This window comes from Pipra filicauda, unplaced genomic scaffold (assembly GCF_003945595.2).
Source record: "Pipra filicauda isolate LSUMZ 115617 unplaced genomic scaffold, ASM394559v2 scaffold2_size9829703_pilon, whole genome shotgun sequence".
Classification (NCBI taxonomy): Eukaryota; Metazoa; Chordata; class Aves; order Passeriformes; family Pipridae; genus Pipra; species Pipra filicauda.
This window is the reverse complement of record NW_024104421.1, coordinates 8,952,895-8,976,974: the sequence shown is the minus strand read 5'-3', so window position 1 is coordinate 8,976,974 and position 24,080 is coordinate 8,952,895. Positions and strand designations below refer to the sequence as shown.

Genomic DNA, 24,080 nt, shown 5'->3' with positions numbered 1-24,080 from the left:
CTAACCCCTGAGAGCCGGCATCGGCATCACCAGTACCGCTCCCCCAGCCGAAAGCTCCCGCTGCGCCCGCCCCAGGGAGCCCCTTCCCACGGTCCCGCCCCGGGAACAGCCGCGACCCCCGCGCCGCTCCCGGAGCGCCTTTACCCCCGAGCCCGGGCCGGCCGGGGCGCTCCCGCTCTGCCGGCGACGCTCCCTGCGGGAAGCGTAGGCGCTCCCTGCGGGAAGCGTGGGCGCTCCCGGGGCCCCGCGGGCTCCGTTCAAATCCGCCGCGCTGCCCAATGGGCGCGGGCGCCGCTGCCCCGGAAGCACAGGGAGCGCTCCCGGCGCGGGAGGGGCGGAGCCGGAGCGGGACCGGCGGTGGCCGTGCGGGGGTCGGGTCCGCCGAGGGGACTCTGAGGTGCGGGTAGGGGGACCCCCGGCTCGGGGGAACCGGGGCAGCCTCCCCGGGGAGCAACAGCTGCGCCCTGAAGGGACAAAAGGGGAAGTACGAGGGTAAAGGAGGCGGATGGATGGGCGGAGGTAGCGGGCACCCACGCGGCTCAGTTGCCCTAAGCGTGTTTCCTGAAGAAATGGAGCTATTGATATTTTTGGTATTTTCACTTAAAACTAGTCTGATGGCTGATGGTTCAGGCTGAGAAAGCTGGGGCTCTTCAGGCTAGAGAAGGGAAGGTTGCGTGGAGACCTCACAGCAACCATCCAGTATCTGAAGGGAGACTACAGGGAGTCCAGAGAGGGACTCTGTCAGGAGCTGTGGTGACAGGACAAGGATTAATGGGTACAACCTGAAAGGGGAAATTCAGATAGATATTAGAAAGAAATTCTTCACTGTGAGGGTGGTGAGACACTGGAACAAGTTGCCCATGGATACCCCAACCCTGGCAGTGTTCAAAGCCAGGTTGCATAAGGTCTTGAGCAACCTAGTCTAGTGGGAAGTGTCCCTGCCCAGGACAGGGGATTTGGGACTAGGTGGTCTTTAAGGTCCATTCCAACCCCTTAACACTCTATCATTCTATAATGGCTTGTGTTTGTGGGAAGCCTTAAAGGAAGAAAACTACAGATAAGGTTAGAACTTGCATTTGGCCTTAGGAGCAAAGCTATGCAAGTTATATGGCTTAAGTGTTTATAGTGGTGGTTTGTTGGATGAATTAATAAATAAACACACAACTGTGGAGAGCCTCTCTGTGTCTGAATGATGCCCGTGTCAAACCTGGCTGGCTCCCAACCAGAATGTTCAGTCTTGGATGCTGAGACCTTCAGATCATTAACACAGCAAAGGTCTGAGATTTCAAGCTGGTTTTCCACGAGCTGTGTAGTTAAAAGTCTGATTTCCCAAAAAGGCTTAAACTAACATCAAATCTGTACTGGGACTAAAAGGAGTGATTCTGAAATCACTAGCACAAGAACCTGATTTTGTATTAAATTGGTTAAATACAGTAAAGTACAAGTTCTAGTACATAGAGGTAATAGGTGCTCTGCAGTTGGGGAGGCATAAATCATGAAATCATGTTTAAAGATTATGCATGATTACTTTTATTTGCAGTTCTGTAGCTTTGGTTAACTCTGCTTGTAGTTAGATAATCTTTAAAGAGGTAGACAAGTAAAGAGAATTTTAAGGTAGTAATGTGTCATTTCTTGTCATTTGTTGAAAATTTTAAAATACGGTATGTGACTTTTCTGGCGTGTGCAGTTACTTAATTTCTTGTATTGCTATTGAGTTGCCAAGAGTAGCACAAAATCTGCAGTCATTGCTGAAGTCTGTAGAGAGTTTTGAACATATGCTAGGTTAGTAAATATTTTAATTGATGGAACTACATTACATCTAAAAATATTAAGCTTAAGTGCAGCTTTTGTGTTCTTAAATATGATGTTTCAGGAAATTTTGATTTGCCACAAATACCTTTTACGTTTTTTCTTTATGCAAATGGGTAATCCTTGCTTTTTAAAACTTTCTGTGTAGGAATGTAGATTTTCATCCTGGAGAAGACATTGCTTCCGTGATACCTTGACTTAGTCCACTGAAAATGAAGCAAGATTCTACTAGAAACATTGCTTACACTGTGGATTGTGAAGATTATGTGCATGTGGTAAAATTCAATCCCTTTGACAGTGGAGATGCGTGTTCCCTCATTGCTTATGGTGGCAATAATTATGTAGTTATTGGGACCTGCAGATTTCAGGTTAGTCTGTGTTATTGTTGATTTTATTAGTTGTGTCCTGAAACTTACTTTGCCAGCACCTCTACTATAGGAAGACTCTGGCCACTTTCCTCTTTCCTCCTCTCCCTGTGTAAACAGGACAATTTTACTTGTTTATCACATTAACAAGTCTGGGATACTTGTTCTTCAGGAAAATAGAAATATATATATATATATGTTTATATATATATAAAATACACACTGATGTAATACCATCTTGCTGATATAAATGGGATGGTATAAAGTTCCTTTTGATTAGAATCATAGAATCACAGAATGGTTTGGGTTGGAAGAGATCTTAAAGGTCATCTGGTTCCTCCTTCCACTGGACCAGGTTGCTCAAAGCCCCATCCAACCTGTCCTTGAAGAATTCCAGGGATGGGCATCCACAAGTTCTCTGGGCAATCTTTTCCTGTGCCTCACCACCCTCACAGTAAAGAATTTCTTCCTAATATCTAATGTAAACTGGCCCTCTTTCTGTTTAAAATTGTTACCTCTCATTCTATCACTACACCCTCTGAGTAGACTGCAAAGAAATCAGAAGTATTCTACTGGAAGAGTAATCCCATGTTAATATCTCTTGCTAATGTTGGTGAATGTCTCAGAACTTAAATGCCCAACTTAGGAAATACGTGACTTAATCTCTGTTTTGCTCATTGTTCTTTACTAGTAATTGGCACATTTTTGCACAGTTATATTTTGTTCTACATACATTTGCTATTTAGATTAAATTATCTTCTAAAGCTTTCAGCTAGCCTGTGAAACAGAAAAGATTACAACTACTTTCAAGGTTAGAACTAACATGTCTGTGCTAATTTTGTAGGTATTTCTTCTAGGGAAGGACTGTGGAAATAATTACCTAATTTTTTTTTTCCCCAATTGTTTTTATTGGATCTCTCTCACAGACTGTTGGAAACAGTAAAATATGCTTTCTTACCTTGAAATTATTTAGTCATCATATTGTGAAAGTTTTTAAAATGTGAAATACCAAGTACTGTATATTCTTATGCTGTATAAGATGTTTTTAATTAAGTGGAGTTTTTTGCCTAGATGCTTGAAAATCAATTGGAGACAATGGTTTGAAATTTTTAAGTTTTTTTTTTTCATCTCATTTCTCTATTATACAGTATTATTTTTGTACTTTGTCTATGATGAATAATAGCATAACTGCTATTTTTATTATTGTTATTCCCCGGGGTCTTATTGTTGGAATTTTTTCTGAAAGGCATCTAGTGCTGACCATAAAAACATACTGTCATCTGTATTGCTCTCTACCTTGTTTCTAGTGTAGACCTTGAAAAGGAAGCAAGTAAAATTTTGACAATCACTGGTACAAGGTAGTTTTTCTATAATTTTCATAACTTCTCTCCACATGTGGAGTCATTGAGTATTTCAAAGTAGGGGAGGAAAATGCTGTTCTTGCTCCCTGTTGAGAAGCATTGAAAACTGTAGATATTGTCATGCATCCTCAGCTAGGTTCTGCTTAGCCTCTACATTATGCAGAAGGCATACAGAAGGTTCTTTACCATAAACCAGAATTATGACAGAGAGAAAATTTTGTAGAAATATCCATTAGATATTTTGAAAACTTATGGAAGTTTTTTAGAGGTCAACTGATTGATGGAGTCCACAACCCCAGCTCGTTTCATTTTTCTCACCATCCGGTGTTCTCACCAGTGGGAAGAATAAACAAGTTTGTAATTATAGTTAGATGACAGAGGTCACCTTTCTAGCTCCTGCTGTTTGAAGACTGCTGTTCTGAAAGTGCTAGCATTTTTCCATAGTGTAAAAGCAGCTCAGAGAAAAGAGAGCTTAAATGACATGCTTGCTTTTGCTCACGTTGTTTCTCCTCACTGCAGTGTGTACTTACTTACCCTGCTGTTATAAGTGGCTTTAGTTGTATCTGTGAAGATACTACCTGGACAAAGAATGAGCTCAGCATCTTTGCAACTCAGTTCTGATTTTTTTTACTCTGCCCTGGCCTCTGGCTTGAGACTACAGTCATTTAATGTATTTTTAAGTACTTAAATATTTCAAGTTAATACTTTCCTTATGTTCCAGTTTTTCAATTTGATGGTGTTACGATCTAAAAAGATCCCAAATACGTGTAATTTTGAAAGCCTTTCCATTTCATATCAATCTGATTTGTTAGAAGTCACCAAGACATTGTTCTGAATCAGCTAACTGCAATATTTCTGTAGGAGGAGGATGCAGAAGTGGAAGGCATGCAATATAAGACACTAAGAACATTTCACCACGGAATCAGAGTTGACGCCATAGCATGGAGTCCTGAAACTAGACTTGATGCTATACCTCCCCAGATAAGGTACTTACACTAAATGACTACAAGGAATCCTTGTCTCCTACCTGTTTTCCCTAGTTCCTTAATATTGGACTGTTCAAAGCTTATGAGTGGAATCTAACTCTTGAGAAATCACTGATGAAGTCTCTGAACACTTCAGTAGAACATTATCTTATCTTTTTGTTGTTGATTTGTTTGGTTTTGTTCATTTGTTTGTTTTTTTGTTCTACTTCTTGTGCCCCTTGACCCTCTCCCCAGTGAACAAGCAGTAAATAATACTTTTTTCATTATTTTCATGGACCTCAGATGTAGTTAGTTCATTCTTTCACATCTGTGAAAAAGGATTTAAGAACTTTTTTAAGTACGAGATCATTGTAATGGCTTCCTCTATAAAGCTATTTAAAGCTATTTATTTGTAGTGGTCTGCATAGTCTGCTGTGTTTTAGAGCAGGTCAAATACTATTTGTGAGAGACACTGAGATGTAAATCTAGAAAGATAGTTAGCTATTAAACGTGCACTTAATTAAAATGTTCTCAGTAGTTTGTACGATTCTTCAGAATTATGATAGTTGCTTACTGCTGCGTTTTTGTGCAGTATTTTGGTTAAAATATGTTAGAAATTGGTTTATGAATTTTATGTTTTGGTATTTTAGACCACTGATAATGAGGGTTCTTTTCTGTGCTCTGCCTCTTAACTTCTTCCAAGGGAAGTTTCAAAGGCAGTTATGAAAGATATTTCAGGTAATGCATAATTGATAATTGATTGAGATTTAGCTTTGTGAAATGTTTTGCATTTCTGTCTGTGGAAAAGTATTCTTGGCACTTGATACACACTATTGATAAGTTCCAATTATAACTCTACTTGTTGCCAAAGCAGAAAAGCTAAGATAGATGCTTTTGGCATTTTTCAAAATCTGATTTTTCCTTTGCGTGTCACTTTGCAGGTTTAAACTGAAAGAAAACTGCTAAAAAGTCAACCATTGCAATGTTGATTGACTGAAAGGCTTTTTTTTGTCTGTTGAGTGTAGGTTTTGTACTGCAGCTTCTGATAGGAAGTTAAGGCTGTTTACTTCAGACCTTCAAGACAAGAATGAATTTAAGGTAAGGGCAACTAAGCTGATTTTTAAAAGGTAATTTAGTCTTTAGTGAAGTCTAATCTTTAACTGTCATTCTGGCTCATTTTGCTTAATGTACTGTATGAGATAGAGCACAAAACTGACAGATCCTCTATCCATCATCTTTAGGGATAATTATTGTATTGTATATACCTTTCTGTTTTTAAAGTGGGAATAACTGTAATTATCAGCTACATGATCTTTTGGTTTTCTTCAAAGTTCTCCCTTTGAAACAATGTCAATTAGATATTTGTGCTATCCAGTTTGGATTTTTTTTTTAGCTTAGCTAAGAATAAGCAAAGCTAATTAATACAAAGAAACCTGGGGGAGTGTTCCTTGTTTTTTACTATTTTAGGATATGATAATGCCTCTTTTGGTGAGAGTGGTTTAATGGGTATAAAGGAGAAAATAATACACTTTTTTTGTGGTTTGTTGGCCTGTATTAGTAAGACAATGACATTTGTCATACTAAATGAATTGTGGGTGTCACTTATCTGGTCATACTGCTAATAGAATGAATAAAAGCATGGCATAAGAAGTAAAGATGGATGTTACCAAAGCCAAAATGTCTTTAAAGAAAATGCTTCTTATGTTGCTTCATACCTGCACATACCTTTAATTTCCTTCTTTCATTTTTGGTCAATTTATGTGACTTTGCCACCAGGGCAGTGGGATAACTGACATATTTATTATCAACTTGGATAGCATTTCTGACAAAATAGTTCTAAAAGTTCTGTCACTCCTTATTAAAGTTATCTATTTATGTAATATCTGCCAGTTTTATAATATTTCAGACAACAGGCTTTAATGTTAAGGTGTGAATTAAATCTTTTAACTTTTTAGCAGAATGTGAAGTTACTTTAACATTGTAACTGATGGGTGGATAATAAGTGGAAATAATGAAACAGTGGAATGAGCCTGGTACTACAGACTTCATTGAGATAAATTCAGCATCTAAATTCTAATTTTTTTTATTTATTTTGGATTAACAAGGCTTGTATCAGAAAGAGTGTGGGCAACAGGACTAGGGAAATGATTGTCCCTCTGTACTCAGCACCTCAAATCCTGTGTTCAGTTTTGGGCCCCTCATGACAAGAAAGACATTGAAGGTGCTGGAACGTGTCCAGCAACAAGGCTGGTGAAGAGTCTGGAGCACAAGTCCTATGAGGAGCAGCTGAGAGAGCGGAGGGTGTTTAGTTTGGAGAAGAGGAGGCTCAGGGAAGACCTTATCACCTTCTGCAACTGGCTTGAAAGGAGGTTGTAGCCAGGTGGGAGTCAGTCTCTTCTCCAGGTAGCAAGCGATACAACAATAGGAAATGGCTTCAAGTTGTACCAGAGGAGGGTTAGATTGGATATTAGGAAAAATGTCTTCTCTAAAAGGGTGGTGAGGCTGCCCAGGGAAGTAGTGTAATCACTGTCCCTGGAAGCATTCAAAACACATGTAGATGTGGTGCTCAGGAACGTGCTTTAGTGGTGGACCTGGCAGTGTTAGGTTAATGATTGGACACAGTGATCTCAGAGGTCTTTTCCAACCTTAATGATTCTGTAGTTGTTTGGTGCGCATTCAATACAAATGGCTTGAATTTAACAGTAAAGCTGTTAGCTTTGTTTATGCAAGCTCCATCACTGGAATTAAGTCTAAGAACTTTATTAAGAACCTACTGTGATAGCTGTTTTACCTATTAGCAGGGAACTCATTAATGAAAAGAAAGAATGTGGACTAGTGTGTTTATTGTTTATATTGGTAAAAGTTGTCTTTGAGAAATGTCTTCTGGGTTTTTTTGATAGAAAGTGTGGAAAATCCTTTCTCTGGGTAATGGTCTTAATTTCTTATCCCTAGACAATCATTAGACTTCTTGTCAAGAAAAAAATAACCCCTAACTCTGATTTAAAGCACATGCAGAGTCTCAACTGTTCACAAACTCTCCGTGAGCTACTACCCTGAGCTGGCTTTCAATAAAGTTTGATACAGTGGCTTCTTAGTAACAGTTACTGATACCTCAGGAAGCCTGTTTCATAAACCTTAGGTTGAAATTAGGATGAACGCATGGAAAACTTTTATCCATTATATAATGCATACTTAACACATGGGATTTTCAGGAGAGGTACAGAATGTGCAAACAGTGCTGAAGGAAGTATGTGATTGCAGTCACAGGGTAATCTCTGAACATTTTGTCTTTTATAGTAAACAATTTGTATGTGTTGCTTCTGGAGGGATAGACTGAGTAATCTTACTCTGTTTTCCCAATGGAAAGGCTGTCTTGATGTAATTATCAAGAAGGAACTTGAAGCACACCGAGTTTTCCATTACTTTGTCAACACAACTAATCCAAAATTTATGGGTTGGATCAAGCCCAGAACAAAAAAACAAAAGGTAAAATATGACTGATGGATCTTCATGAAACCTTTTTCTTCTTTTGAGGTTTTCATTTGGAAATGAGTTATGGCTTCCTTCTCCTGCTTCAAATTTTGTTTAATAAAAAGCATATTTCATCAGAACTGTGGGAGTAAAATGAGGCATTTTTCAGAATGCTGAAAATTTTCAAAAAATTGGCATTTCTGTCTAAATAGTTGAGCATCATCTTATGATATATTTGTTCTGGTATAATCCATTAGGTTTTAATAAAATTAGGACCTATTGGAAAAAATTAAGTTGGCTGCTGAAAATGTTTCTGTATTGAATTGGTGAAGAATTCATAAAATTTTTAGAGAGGGGGATTTAGTTCTTGTGTGTGCTTGAGAAATATGTTTTTTTATCAGGTCTGCATTTGTTCCTCAGAATAGTTATACTTAGAGACAAGGTAGTGTGTTTCCCTTTCAGAAATTGTGGAACTTGTTTTCATTTGACTTTGGTTTCCTCTGCAATCTCTCCATCTCATGCTATTATCCATAGGATATTTTTGTCTCATTTTTATGATACCTTGCTGGGCAAAACAAGAGCAGCTATGCCTTGAGACTTAATCAGTGGGACTGAACAGAAGAAGATGGAACAATACCAGATATATCTGCGCATGGACATTTGCGTGTCAAAACAACCACAGATATATTTAATGAGAGTAAATATGTATAAATGCACAGACAGAGAAAGCTGATTTTTTTCTAATGAGACCTGAGATGATTTATTCATACCTAGCCCCCACGTGAATAAATTTGAAAGTACTTTAAACTTTAACTGGACCCTAAATGAGATGACTTTTGCATTCTTGCTTATTACTAAATGTGTATAAGTTATTTAACTTAGGTTTTTGATGATACTGTAAACCTCAAAAGATTACTGATGTCTGTAGATAAATACAAAACACTTAATAGAATTAAAGGGGGGAAGAGGTGTTTTGATATTATGGCCAAGATAACTGAACAGTCTTCAAAATACGTAAGAATTATATAACTTAATTTTTACTAAAACTGGAGGGTTTTTTTTCTTTAGAAAAGCTGTGCTGCTAAATTGGGTTTTGTTACAGATAAATTATTTGCAGTAGTTAGAAATAAAAATGTCATGATTAAGAAGCATCAGATGAGAAGAATTACACAGTAACACGGTTTCCATTGAAATAACTTTATGCTTTCTGATAGAACATCAGATGTTTGCTTTTGAGTAGCAGTTCACATGTGCGTTCACACCATGAGTGCTTGTCTCCTATTATTTGAGAATGGATGATCTATTAATTCATAGTAAAAGAAGAGTGTGAGCTATACCCCATTTTCTTTTCTCTTAAGCACAACAGCTTGTAAAGCAGAGAGCACAATGCACTGTGTTTGCTCTTCTCAAACGCTTAAAAGAAATTGTGGGTAATTGCTGAGGTACTGTATGACTTCCTTGATTTTGCTTCTACTGCTTTTCCTCATTTTTGATTTTCTCAAGGTCTTGATGGTGCATTGTCTTCTGTTTCTTCTTCTTTCACTGCGAGTTTTTTCCCTGTTTTTTCTAAAGGTAGCCTTTTGGCTTGCCATCTTTAGTAGACGTATCCTCTTAGGCAATTTGTGCACTGACTGCTTGGAAAAGGACATGTGCTGGATAAGTGACAGGTTTATTGTTCCTTCAGGATAAACTGTATTGCTGCTTGCAGGAACCCGTAGGAAAAATTACTATTCAGAGATCAGAGTTACTTACCAGTAATCAGAGTTCTCTAATATAGGTAGATCATGCACACATTCACTTCCTGCTTATTCTCCTCTTTATTTCTGAGATTTGTTATCTTCTACTTTCAAAATTCAGTGGTCAAAAGAAGGATAAAAAGCTCTAGTATGATCTCTGTCAAGCAAGAGCATCAAACTGACCTCTGTGGTAACTACAAGGAATAGTGAGGGGGTATTTTCACCTACAGTGTGAATCTACACGTGAATTAGGTATTTTAAAGAAACCCAGTTACCGATAAACATTTGTTTTACCTTCTATGTAAAATGATAGTTTTATCTTAACACTTACACATCTTTCCGTTAGCAGTTCTATTAAATACATTGTGGGCTGATGGAGCAGGCAGTTCTAAGGTAAAAGTATTTATTTTTTTCTCTAAGGTAAAAGTATTTATTTTTTTCTCGTTGACAGACATTTGATGGCCACTCAGATTACATTAATGATCTGGTGTTTGCTCCCAATGAAGGTCAAGAGGTTGCAAGCGTAAGCGATGATCACACCTGCAGGTATGCATTCTGTTCAAAACACTATTGAAACAGTAGTGTTTGACTTTTTCTATGTGTGAATACCTTACATGTTCACTTAAATAAATAAGCATTTATTTTTTTATTTTTAGTTGGCCTTCATGGCCCACTGACAAGACCAGTCCACTAACAAGACAAGAAATGGACTATTCTTGTTAACTTAGGTTGCAGACTGGCTTTTTGTTGTGACTTGTGGGTTCTTTTCTTTCAAAACAATATGTCGAACCAACTAGACTCAATATGAAAAAAACTATTGTGTCTTGGAATTGCATATACTATTTTTTCCCATGCTGGACAGTAATAAAAGCCATGCATAGCTCAGCTCTGAATTATATAGACCCTCTCTATCCATTCTGTCATCAGACGAGTCAAGTTTAAAATCAACATATGTGAACTTGTCCGCTTACCCAAATTGGTTAGCCTTACCAGGAGGTAGGGATGACATAGCCTAAAAACATTACAATACTTACACAGTGGTACTGGCAGCTCAAAATATCATGATTATAGCTGCTTCATACCCATATATTTAGATATATATTACTGGAAGTAGAAGGGAAACATGGTTTAATGCTTTGGAAGAGGCTGGTTAAAGTTTTGTAGTACAGGAGTTTTTCCTTATCAAAAGGTCACCCATCTTCCTCTTCTAATAGAGTGCTCGAATCTGCTAAAAGCTGCTATTCTTATCCCTTCAAAGCAGTTGGAGTGGCAGAGGGGCAGCTATGCAGGCTTTGCAGCAGAGCAGCAAGAGTTGAGAAAGCATCATCTTTTCTCTGTAATAACTGTGATAATTCAAAACTTTCTCAATTGAGGAACTGTTTTAGTTTCTTCTCCAATTATATGAATTGTATATTTGATCTTTGAAGTTACCACCATATCAATTCCTATATAAATGACTCAGGAAAAAAAATGTCATTTTTCATTTAAGCCATCTTCTAGCTGTTAGGAAAGAATTGAATAGCTCTTAGAAAGATTACTCAGTGTATGAGATTTTGTGAAGGGTAGATCATCAACTGATATAAATCACAGTTTAGTAGCTTTAGTTGAGCTACTCTGTCCTACCTAAATAGAAAATCTTAAAGGCCTGTGATTTGAACACCCCTGAGGAACTCAGAAATGCTACTTTGACGAGTAGGCAGATTCTCCATAGATGCCCCGTCTATGTTTCCAACAGAATCATTAGGAATGAATAGTATGTGTAGCTTGTTCTGATTTATTTCCTCTCCTTGATTTCTTTATTAAATCTAAACTCATATTGGGCTTATTCAGCAAAAAGCTGTTTGACCATGTGGCCTTTTTTTGTTTATTTTATGAAATGCTCAGTGTTCCTAGGATGAAAGAAAACTGTTTTAAAACCAGTAGTCTAATTGATACTACTTTAAAAGGAAATAAAAATTATATAATTAACATATACCAACAAGATTTCAGCTTAGTAACTATGAAGGACATTTTATGCCATAAACCATAAAGTCTTTGGTTAAAAGCCATGGGAAGTAAGTAGGATTTTTTTTGGCTACTTGAGTTCTTTTTTTTTCCATTCATACATGTGGGGCATGAAGACCTTTTCTATTGAATTTAAAGGTTACACTTTCAAAACTAATGGAAAATGCATTCCTTGGGACTTACCAAAATCATTCTTAACTTACTGTGTAATTTGCTTCAGTAGAAATGTAAGAAGAGGAATAATTCTCCTGTCTGTACTGAGTTTCCATTCTGAAATTGTTCTCAGGATACATCATCTGTTAATACCGGTGGAATAAAGTTCTAGAACAGTTAGTACAAGGACACAAAGTTTTGAGTTCCACTTTTAAGTCTTAATAAAGTTTTAATACAATATTTCAGTATGTAATGAATATATACAAACATGTTTAGGTCTTCTCTGGCTTTCACTCAGTAGAAAGTTTAGTAGTAAGTTTAGCAGAGACCTCTAAGGAGGTGAGATTTTTCAGTTTGCACATACTCAACATGCAACAACATGTCACAAGCTGCTACAACAGTGGCATCTCAGAGCTGGGATCAGTCATTTTGGCTGGAGGACAGACAGTGTAAGTCAGATACTGGTTCTGTTCAGTGTTCTTACCTTTCAGCTGCTGCTGTGTCACTCAGGAATGCTTGTTTCTTGCATGTTGTCTTTGTTGGCCTTGATCTCACAACACAAGACTTTTTTCCAGCTGTGAAGTAGAGCTGAACTAAAAATACTCTTGCATAAAAATATTCGCAGTGGTCATCTGTGTCAGGTGGTTGTGAGTAAGTGTTTTGTGTGTTCATAGACAAGTAAAGAGGTGTTGGTATGTAAATATGCAGTACACTTTAATAATCTAATGTTTCACTGCACCAAAAATGTCAAAACTAATACTGCCTTTAAAAAATTGCTTTTCTGAAAGAAGACACCTTTGGAACACTCTTAAAACTCACTGTGTTACAGTTACTTACAACTGTATTTATATTAAAAATCTAAGTTCCTGTAGCTAAAAATTACATCTGGAAAGTTGATTGAAAAATTCAAATCCTGAGTCCTAAATATCATATATTACTTTCTTTTTTTGGTCCCAGGCAGAGCTATATTTCAAGATGGATGAAGCTGTTCATAAGCCTAGAGTTAAACTGTATCTTTGGCAGAATATTGCAGTTTTAAAATTTTGCTTCATTTCACTTGTTTACACATTTCAGAATTGCTGTAATGTTTCTTTAAAAATAGAAAAATATTTCTAATGTTTCATTGCAAAATTCTAAAGAAATGGCAGAGGAAATAGCTGAAATAACTAACATTATATTAAACAAAAATTTGACTCAGTTTCATTTATAAATCATATGTGATAACAAATTAAGTGCAACTGAAGTAACAAAAGTAAATATCTCTTATGTGCAGTCAAAAATCAAATTTAGGATATTTCTACATTACTGCTGAAAGCCAAATATGGTCATGGCAGAAAAGTATATTGCCTCTTGAATTTAATCTAATTGTTTTCCTTTAAGTCTAGTTCTTTCATAATCTAACTTTTATATCTCAGTTTCAAAATTCTATATAATGTTTATGTGTAATTAAAGTAATCTGCTTGTCCATTTCTTGGTATCATAAAAGTTTGTATTTTAAAAAGCTGAAAAAGACTGATCCATACCTTTCTCTCCCTCACTCTCTCTTTTTCTTTATTTTTAATTATTCCTTAAACTACATCATCTTCCTCTCTCTTTGTGTGCAAAAGAATGTACAATTGCATTATCTTCCACTTTATCTGTGCATATACTTTCCCTTCGGTTCCTTTCTGAGTTCTGTTCAGTTACTTAGGCCATGGTTCATGTCACTTCATAGAGAATGATTTTGTGAATTAATTTATCAGTCGCTGTGAAGTTGAGTGTTACGTTGCACGTAACATAAATGCCAGTCCATCAGAAGGTTAGCTTTGCTCCCCGGACAGAGATTTGGGGGAAAGGTTTGATATCACTGAAAGCTAAATCAACTAGACTCTCAAAATGTGTTCCATCTGGTTTTAGGGGGGTTTAATCTGTAGCATATATTTTTTTACATGGTACTCTTATGCCCCAGTTATTTTGTGTAGGTTTTTCTCTAGACAATGTGTAGGAAAGCTAATGGTAACTCTTGTTTATTTTTTTTGTCTTGTGTTCTTTAATGTATTGCCAGCACATGTTGCACGTGTTGCACTTGAATCTTACCTTGTGTACTCAATAAATATTTCAGCCTTTGGCTGTATTGAAAAGTTGTCATTATCACTTATTTCTGCCTATAAAAATTATATTTTATTTGTATCTTCCCATTTTAGTGCAGTCAGTTATGGATTTTTACCAATGTTTTTATAAAAGGTGTCTTATTTCATGTTGTTCTATCTTCATCCGTTTGTGTGATTGGATTCTCCAATCTCTCTTCGTATAAGAAATGTCATACCAAAATACCTGTCCTTTCTGAGGTATGCTCGTTACAATTTATCAAGCTAGTTCTGCATTATAATTGAGGAAAATAAAGAAGAGTCTTGAATATTTTTTAAGAGTCCAGTTTTTAAATTTGCCCACTTTTTATATGTATCCCTGTTCCCCTGAATGTGGTCTCACACAGTTCTGTTATACTTTACAGCCACAATGCAAGTATTAACCAGCTTGTGTTGTACTTCACAACCACAGTGCGAATATTAACTGCTCTCCCGTCAGCTTAAGAAAAAAAACACTTTCCGAATCAAATATTTGGAGTGTTATTTCAGTCTGGTCTTAAGTGTGGGTGAATAAGCTTTTAGTTAGGAAGTCTTCAAAATACAAGGATGATGCAGTAATTTCCTGTGTGGCACATTTTTATTTATGTTAAGGGTCACACAGTGCTAGAACGTAGTCTAGCCTATAAATTGTTTTTAAATAGAAATAATTGCATTAGATTTGTTTAGAAGTCTATTTGTATTTTTGAAAGTCATTGGCAGAATTGTAGTTGAGTTTCTCAGGAAAAGTCATACTACAGCATTTAGTTTTACATCTATATCGGAAACAATAAGCTGATAACTCTTATCAGACTTCTTTTTTTTTTGTTTTGGTTGAAAGGATAGAAATGAAGCTTCACATTTTTTCAAAAATGCTGTGTGGTCTCTGGTTTTGCATTAGATAACTTGAATTCTTTGTCAGTAAAATAAAATAAATTACTAGAAATTGTCTTGAATATTTCACCTGACCAGATAGAAGGAATTTCTGCAGTTCCACTTCAGCCTTCTATTCTTATGTGTCCTGCATAGTACCCTCCAGATCTTTGATAACCACTTCCATATGGAGTTGGCAGAAGACCTTAGATAAGGCCAATGTTGGTTGTATTCTCTGCAGTGTTAACTGATCTGTCCACTTCCATTTTCCTTTAGTGAGATATCCTCACTCCTTGTGCTCAGTTAGGAACAATTTCACTTTACCTTTGTGTGATTTCAGTAAAAGGAATCTCTCCTTTCTCTATAGTCCTCTAAACTTTTCAGAAGTGATAGGATTTTCCTTGCACATGGAATATTTCTGAGGAGATATAAAGAAACATATTAAAGTTAGATATTAAAAACCCAACAAAACAACAAAACCACTTTGGATGTGAGTAATCTTTGAGTAATGGTTCAAGTATAGTTGATCATTCTTTGTGGTTGGGAATCTTATCGGATGTCAAGGTTTGTTCTAGCCCACACCCCACTCACTAGAATTATTTGAAATCTTCTGTTGGAAGAATTCCTGCTTTTACTTCCATCTTCTGGGGATTTGAGAAATGCCTGAAGATTGCAATACGGTTTTGTTCTTTTACTATTGCAGTAAGTGCAGTTAGGATTTGATTCTGCTAGTTAGAATTACTCATAATTCAGAAAATTAGAATATAAAATAAGGATCATCGTTGCCACAAGGCAGGTTTTCAGAGTTCAAATAAATACTTTGCCGACTGTAATAGAAGTCCATTGTATGATGAAATTAATGCACATATGCAGCATGTCATTATCCATATTCATGCATATGACATAAAATATAGTTGATCCAAGGGAGCTTGAATATCTTCAAGCTTTGAGATAACTGCAGTTGTCATTTCTTTGTTTAATTACAGGATGTGAGTGACAAGAGAAATGTTCTAATATCTCAAGAATTTTCTTTAACAGCATTTGCAACTGTGTCTGTATTTTGTGTTTGTTTAAATTTTGAGAGTATTGCAGTATATAATTTCTCAGTCCTTAGTTACTTAAAAAAATAATTAATTTACTGAGCAGATTACATATTATTTTTGAGACCTTCCCTTAATCAAACTTTGGCCGTTATTTCAACTGCGGTCATTCAAACTTTTCCCCATTAAATTTTTGTGGACCTTTTTTTAACATCAGAAAAAAAATACCACAAGCCCAGTAACAAGTCTATACAGCAATAGTTGATGAAGGGAGGAGGAGAATTAAGAGGATGGATGACGCATTGCAGGTTTACGAAAGATACAGATGTTTGGAGAAAAGTAGACAGTAGTTTACTTTGGTATAAAATTGTGATAATATTAGTAAAGTTTCAAGAGCTTTGAATGGGAGACAAAATGCTCAGTCATCTTGGATTGATTTACGTGATAGGAATGTAGACAAAAGTAGAGGGGTTTTCTTTAGCATCTGTAGCTGATTTGGTTATGATTACTGAGTAACTGAGTAATTGAAATTCATTTTGGCTAATTTTTGGTCTTTGCACATTTTTTACTTGCGTTAGTCACAAAGAAATTGAACACATATGTAATTGCGTAGACTTGCTGCATTCAGACAAAGATCTACTTTGATATGTATTGCCTGGTTTGGTTTTTTGGGGGGTTGTTTGGGTTTTCTTTTTTTCAAAACTAAATTAGACTATCTTTGGTATCAATAAAGAAAGAAAGAAATATAAGAGGGGCTTTTATCCCTTCCCTCCACTCTTTGTTACTAGCAGTCCTGCCATTCTTACAAAGTACAAGTCTGGTAACTTTATAAATAACAAAGTTAGGGAGGTAAAAATATAAATTTCGGTCTCAACACCTAATAACATCACTCACCTCAGGGAAGGAAACATCATGGCTTGTTCCTTTTGCCAAAATGATTCACCATCTTCTGTTGTATCATAATTTTCTCCCTGCACAGTAAATACACATGGAAAGTGTTGATTTGACTTGGACAAATCTACAAGGCAAAATTTTTGGCAGTAGAAGAAAGTATTGTATGTTTCTAAATTACCTAATCAAGTAGATATTTCATTTTTTAAACACTTGTCAGCTTTTTGTTTTGACTTTTTTTAATAAGGACACTGATTCTTCAAGATTAGAGACCCTGTGTTTTCTACAGGGAGAACAAATATTTGATCTGTTGTGGTTTGGCACAAGAAAACAACATTGTTCATTAAATATATTTACTTTATTCCCATATATTTTGTCTAGACTTATGATGTATTATTTAAGAGTTTTTTGAAATCTCTTAAATATAAAGCTCTAAGCACCCTGGTGAGATATAAACTGAAAAAGTCTGGAGGAAGTCAGCAAAAATCCTCTAAAATAAACAATAATAGTATGTAGCCACTCATCTAACTCAAAAGACTGGGCAGAACACGACTTTAAAAATTGGCTGTTTCTAAGGTTTTGCATGTCAGAGAGGAAGGATGTATGTGTATGTTTCAGTGTCCAAATGCATATAAATAGTATTCAGCCTTGTAGTTCAGGCTGATATTCACAACTGTGATGTCTTTGTCCTACAACTGAGCTACTGATTTTGTAGGGAAAAAATCAGTTGCTGTGAGGTTCAGTTTTGGTTTTGTTGCATTTTATAAACAAAGTAGCTTCATAGCTCATTAACAGCCATATTGAATGTATCCAAAGAAAACTCAGTCATCACCTAATTTTGGAGTTTCAGCATACACTTCCTTGTCAATCCATATTGTCCAAATATTGCTGATTTTTTAACATTGTTATGGCTGCTTGATATTTACTGCAAGTCCTTCTAAAGGAAAAGAATAAACTGGCCCATGTTATTTATTTGTTGAAAGCTTGCCAAGACCCTTTGTTGCCTCATGTTACCTCTGCCGTAGATCCTTTAGTTTACCTTAGCTTCATTTCTGGATTCTTACATTTCCATTACTCAATCTTGTCTTACCAGGAAACGCTGGAAACACACATATTAGGCAACCAAAATACTTTAATGCATGGTCTTATCCTTTACATGGCAACGTGGATGATTTAAGTTGCTTGGCACTACATTCTAGGTAGCTTGTATCAATTGGACGAACACTGACTTTATGGTACAGTACAAAGGCTGTAGTGGTGACTTATGAAACAAGTGGGAGCATCTCATCCAGATTTCATGTTTAGATAACTAAATTGTACAATTATTTTGATACTTAAATGGAGGCTCTGCCTGGCTCATCGGTGTTAAAATCTGCAGCACTGACCACTCTTACTGACTTCCTGAAATGATACAGCATGAACACTATTTGGTCACTTCCTTCGTGAATGTATTGAGGCACTGAAAGTTAATGTATTTGCAGTCAATTTATTTTTTTATTTTTTTTTTTTTAGGGTCTGGGATTTGGAAGGAAATGAGAAGGCCCATTTTGTTTTACGCTCTCCTGGAATGAGTGTTTGCTGGCATCCTGAGGAGGCTTTTAAGGTTGTGGTTTTCAGCTTCTCACCCTCATCACCTTTAAAAAAACAGGAGGGGGACTTAACTAAACTATGAATCTTTGATGCTGTATCATTGAAGTTTGGGGAGCTAGTGTACATTGTAACTGGATATCCGTTGGATCTGCTAATGTGAAGTGACTGTAAATTAATTCTCATTACCATTCTTGTCATTTTACCCTCAGTCCCTTACTCCTCCCATCAGAAATATTCCTTCTTTATTACATACATCTGTTGTTGTTGATAACTGTTCTGCTGATTGCATATTAACTTACAGATTAATACCAGAGAAAAGCTTACCAGAGAAAAGCTTGGGTTTTACTCAGTTACGGTAACACAGTTCACCAGTAACACAGACTCTTATAGAGCATGCCAAGCTTTGAAAAGTATCTGTTTGAAGTTAGGAAGGGATTTTTTTGTTGTTGTTCTTGCTTGCCATATATGAAATACGCTTTGAAAAATCAAATCAATAGACTGTGATTTTGTACTTATCTGCTTATTGTACTGGGGAGGATGAATCAGCTGATATGTACCCAAATATCCAGCTTCATTAAGGGTCTAGTCCCTGCTGTCTTGGATTTATTATTCCTGTTGTGCCTATCAATAACTGTGTTAAGCAGCTACAAATAGTTGTTCAGGTTACCACAAAAAACATACTTAAAACAGAAGAAAGCAGTCAAATAAGATATCAAAGTATTTACATAGCAATAGGGAAAAAGGAGCTCTATTCTCACCACATTTCCACCAATATCAGTATCTGTCCTTACTAAGAAAGCCTGGAAAACTGTTGATCCAGACAGAATCACACTTGAATGTTTTAGCTGCTGTTTGTTACTGGGCAACTTTGTTAGCACAACAAAATTACTAAATTTGTTAAAAAATATTGCAATAGTACAGGATCTTACTTATTATTAGCACATCTTTTTATTGACTCTCATCAGAGATAGGCACAGGATTTTATATTTTTTTAAAGAAAAGCCCCTTCAAAAAGCTCATAAAACTTGACAGACTTAGTGGTTGCTGAAAAGCTTATTGGAGGTCAAAATGCTTACTGCACCATGTCCTTTAGTTTGTAGAAAAGCATGTTTTGGTGACAGTTCTGTTTTTACAAACAAACTTGAATGTTATCAGAGTAGTGTTTCTTATGGTTCTTTGCCTTTCTTAATTATTGTTCATGACTATCTAAGAACCAATGCTCCTCATGAAGAAAAATCTGATTTTGTCATCTGGTCATTGGAACAGGTTGCTCAGAGTTGTGGATGCTCTTTCCATGAAGAGTTCAAGGACAGGTTGGATGGAGCCCTAAGCAACCTGGTCTAGTGGAACGTCTCCATATCCATGGCAGGGGGATTGGAACTGGATGATCTTTAGGATCCCTTCCAACCCAAACCTTCTATCATTCTATGATTTAATCAGGAAGCTCATTCTACAGTACTTAATTAACAACTGCTTGAGTGTATTACTTTAATGGAAAAAGTTTAGATAAAATCTGTTGCAAACTGTTACAAGATGAAGTAAGAGATGTTATATAAAATCAGATTGTACAGTTACACTGATTAATAGTGTGTTTAGAATCATAGAATCATTTAGGTTGGAAAAGACATCTAAGATCATCGAGTCCAACCTTTGATCAAACCACCACCATATCAACTAAGTGCCAGGTCCAATCATTTCTTGAACACCTCCAGGGATGGTGACTCCACCACTTCCTTGGGCACCCTGTTTCAGTGCTTGATAACCCTTTCTTTTTTACAGCACTATGTCTGTCAGTCAGTTCTTTTAACTCAGAAAAGGAACTTTTCCATTTTAAAATAATAACATTTTGCTTTGAAATTCTAAAAGCACAGTGCATTGGTGGTTAAGAACTGGTGTTTCTAACCACCAAAATTATATACATAGATATCTATAGATACATAGAGATAAAATAATGTAATCATTATGTATAACAGTGTAACAGTAGTATAGATTAAAGTGCTTTTTATTTATTGGTAGAAGAGAGTCCAGGAGAATGTTTTCTGGTACAAAGTGAAAAATTGTATCTATTTTAGTATTATTAATGTTTGCTTGAATGTACTCTAAGTTTGCTACAGAGTAGAAAAGGTATTAAGTTTAATTACATGCTAAGTTTACCACATTCTATTAATTTCTCTTAACAGCTGATGGTAGCAGAGAAGAATGGAACAATCCGATTCTATGATCTAATTACACAGCAGGCCATTCTCTCCCTAGAGTGTGAACAAACGCCACTGATGTCAGCAGACTGGTGTTTAAAAAATACTCTTAAAATCGGAGCAGTTGCTGCAAGTGATTGGCTGATCTGGGATATCACTCGCTCCAGGTATTTTTATACCCATGAGAGAGGTTTCTTTATTCTCCTCTTAATCAGTACATGAGGAGATGCAGGTACTTGGCTAATACAGCATGTCAGTCACAGAGTCACAGAATGGGTCAGGTTGGAAGGGACCACAGTGGTTCGTCTGGTCCAGCCATCCCACTCAAGCAGGGTCATCCTAGAGCACAGGGCACAGGATTGCATCCAGACAGGTCTTGGAATCTCCAGCAAGGGAGACTTGACAACATCTCCGGGCAATCTGTCACTCACACAGTAAAGAATTTCTTCCTCTTATTCTGGTAGAACTTGTGTGCATCAGTTTCTGCCCATTGCCTCTTGTCCTCCTGCTTGGCACCACTGAGAGGAGCCTGGTCCATCCTCTTGACACCCTCCCTTCAGATACTTATAGGCATTGATGAGGTCCCGTCTCAGTCACCTCTTTAGGCTGAACAGGCCCAGCTTTCTCAGCCTTTCTCCGTAAGAGAGATGCTCCAGTGCCTTAATCATCTTTGTAGTCCCAATGCACTGTATATTGTATAAACTATTCAGTAAATAAATTAACAATTATCAGTAATTACGATATCAATACAGACCATTCCCTGATATTCTTTGTTTCATCTTTATCTATTAAAAATAAGATTGTCTGTCTTTTTGTCCATTTGAGACAGAATCTCACTGTTTACTTCTCACTGTAAGTTTTATGTGTTAAAGTTTCATTCTAAGTCATAAATAGATAATTATTGATCCATAATAAACTGGATAACTACTTCAATTTTCCCTCCAAACTGAGATGTAAGCTGCAGGAATGGTCTAGTTTTCCCTCAGGTGCTTCACAGAGAGTAGACAATGTGTCCCCTTCACTGTTTAAATGATACATGCTTTTGGTACCTATAGTATGAGCTGTAGTTGTTTGCAGAGCAGTTTTTTACCCTGAATGTCTGTTTTAGTTATCCACAGGATAAGCGACCCGTCCATGTTGATCGAGCCAGGTTGTTCAGGTATGTGTTGTCTGTATTCTCTGGGGTTTGTCTATATAAATCTATAAATCTATGTATATACAAGCAGTTGTGAGTTTAGGAACCTGGTCTCAGTTAAGTCATTTTTAGGGGGACTTGGTCTATAAACTTTATATAAACTTGGTCTATAAAGTTTACAGACCCACATTTAGTATACACGTTACATTCCCATGATTTTTTTTCTTTTTAACAACAACATGCATATGAGGCATTTACAAGCCATTTGGCTAAATTTATTCCTCTGCTGTTAGTAGAATATCTGACATCCTCACACAAGGGAGAGAACTCCACTTTGTGTGTGCTACTGATCATATGACAGCAGTATTTGAAAAGTACATTCATTTTATTCATAGATGGTCCCGAGTGAATGAAAATCTGTTTGCAACCACTGGATATCCAGGAAAGACAACTACTCAACTGCTGGTTCATCACTTAGGACATCCCCAGGTAAATTTCTGAGTCTCATCTCTTCTCCTCATATATACTAAAAAGCTACAATTAAAAACTGGCCCAAACCATCCAGAAATTATTCTTGTTGTACCTATTTTATTTTGTTTTTGTGACATCCATACTAAGGAAAAAAAATTGCAGCACACTTAACCTGCTATTTTAAGGGCTGCTTAATCTATATGTTTTAGTTTTCTTTGCCATATCAGTGCTAAGGGGAAGAAAAACACCTTTAACCTGTTATTTAATAAATTTGTCGATATTTCTAATACTAAGGAGGCTAAAACCAGCTAGTTTTGTATTTTACTGGTTTGAACTAATTGCATTTTAAATCATGAATGAAAATGCAAAGCATAGGAAATATTTTGGTTTTGCTGGAGTCAGCATACATTTGTACTACTTACAGTAAGAGTATTACCTCCAAACATACTATTTGTGAGTACACTGAAATAACAGAAATAATTTCATTTAAAAAGGCTTTTAAGTTTGAAAGTATGCCTTTAAAATAACAATAACATTTATAATAATGTAAATAGTTGAAACAATTTGTTATTATGGACTATTTTGATGTACTTAAATGTGGTAAGTAGCTATGGAAACTAAGAAGAGAATCAGATTTTTCAGTTGAATTTCTGTTGTATTTTAACTGTATTTGTTAAGGAGTACTTAATCTATAGTGTTTATTTATCTATGCAACTTGGTATACAAGGTATAGAAATCATTTATAAGGGAAGTTGTATTGATATTTCTCTCTCTCTGTCTTTTTTTGAAGCCCATTCTTACTGGAACTGCAGCTGTAGGGTCTGGTTTGACATGGCACAGAACTCTTCCATTATGTGCAGTTGGAGGAGATCATAAAATTTTCTTCTGGGTAACTGAAATGTAAAATAATCATTTGCCTTTAATATGAAACTTTACAGCATAATGCCTGTTTTCTAGTAAAATGAAGACATTTACTCTTTGTAATGGTATTTATTCACTTGGAGAACATAAGAAAGGAACAAGTAAGGTATGAATCATTTGTGTTTGGTTTTTAGCTTGCAATTGTAAGAGCTTTTGTAAAATTGGTTATCGTACATCTGATACTTAGTTATTTCTCTTAAAATAAAATGTACTTTTTAAATATAGTATTTGGTGTAAAATTAATTTTTAAGTGTTTTTTAAGGGCTTTTATGTCCAGCAACCTCAGTCTGACAATCTCACTAACACAGCTCAAGTACTCTGAAATTGTCCAGAGTACCTACAGAAAGAACACCTGTCTCTGTATTAACTTTTCCAACCATCACTATCTTATAAGAAAAAAAAATGTTGTCCCTGAACGTTTTTGAATTACCACGAACAGTGAAGAAGCTAATGGTAAAATCAGAATGATGATTTGAAGCGGTATTATTTCTCTTAAGATGACAGAGGGATTTACTTCAAGCATGTCAAACAGCATGGTGGGTTTTTTTCTGTTTACAGCCTTTTACTTCCAGCCTTTACAGGAAAAAGCAAAGACATTCTGCTTTCTAGAAGCATATTTTTCCTGTCCTTCCCATACAAGACCCAGAAATGAAGTAAAGGAAGAAAAAGACAGACATAACTCCTGTCTTCAGTATCTTTTTTGCATGCTTTTGCAAGTGAAGGGATATCAAGATGTTCAGCTAGTGTAACAGCTCCTTATAGCATCATAGCCATCCTTATTAGCAGTAGTTAGATTTTAAATTATTCTGTTGTTTGTTCCTGTTTATGCAGGAAACATAAAAACAATTCAGAAGTAGGACAACAATAAGTGAGACTACAGTCACCTTTTAAAATGTAAGACTTATTTTATTTCTCATCATTCCTTATCCTTGAGAACTTTTGCTTCCCAACTGCCACTGAAATTTACCTAAAAGATGACTATAAAGTTCCTTATAAGT

The 24,080-nt window shown here is 36.2% G+C and overlaps 2 protein-coding genes across 2 annotated transcripts in view; one reads left to right on the top strand and one right to left on the bottom strand.

The window, feature by feature from the left end:
* The window catches only part of LOC113984820 (PARP1 binding protein), a 42,451-nt gene extending 42,268 nt beyond the window's left edge, over window positions 1–183 (bottom strand). Inside the window, exon 1 of the mRNA XM_039383208.1 lies at window positions 145–183. The gene's annotated coding sequence lies outside the window, so the exon portion shown is untranslated. The remainder of the gene's footprint in view (window positions 1–144) is intronic.
* Window positions 184–334: 151 nt separating this feature from the next.
* On the top strand, window positions 335–23,325 carry NUP37 (nucleoporin 37). The gene is made up of 10 exons (XM_027715242.2): window positions 335–397; window positions 1,958–2,177; window positions 4,397–4,521; window positions 5,526–5,598; window positions 10,159–10,253; window positions 18,283–18,373; window positions 20,541–20,722; window positions 21,664–21,714; window positions 22,086–22,179; window positions 22,952–23,325. The coding sequence occupies exons 2-10, from the start codon at window positions 2,022–2,024 to the stop codon at window positions 23,063–23,065; spliced, it is 981 nt and encodes a 326-aa protein (XP_027571043.2). The 5' UTR covers window positions 335–397; window positions 1,958–2,021; the 3' UTR covers window positions 23,066–23,325.
* The last annotated feature ends 755 nt before the right edge of the window (window positions 23,326–24,080 follow it).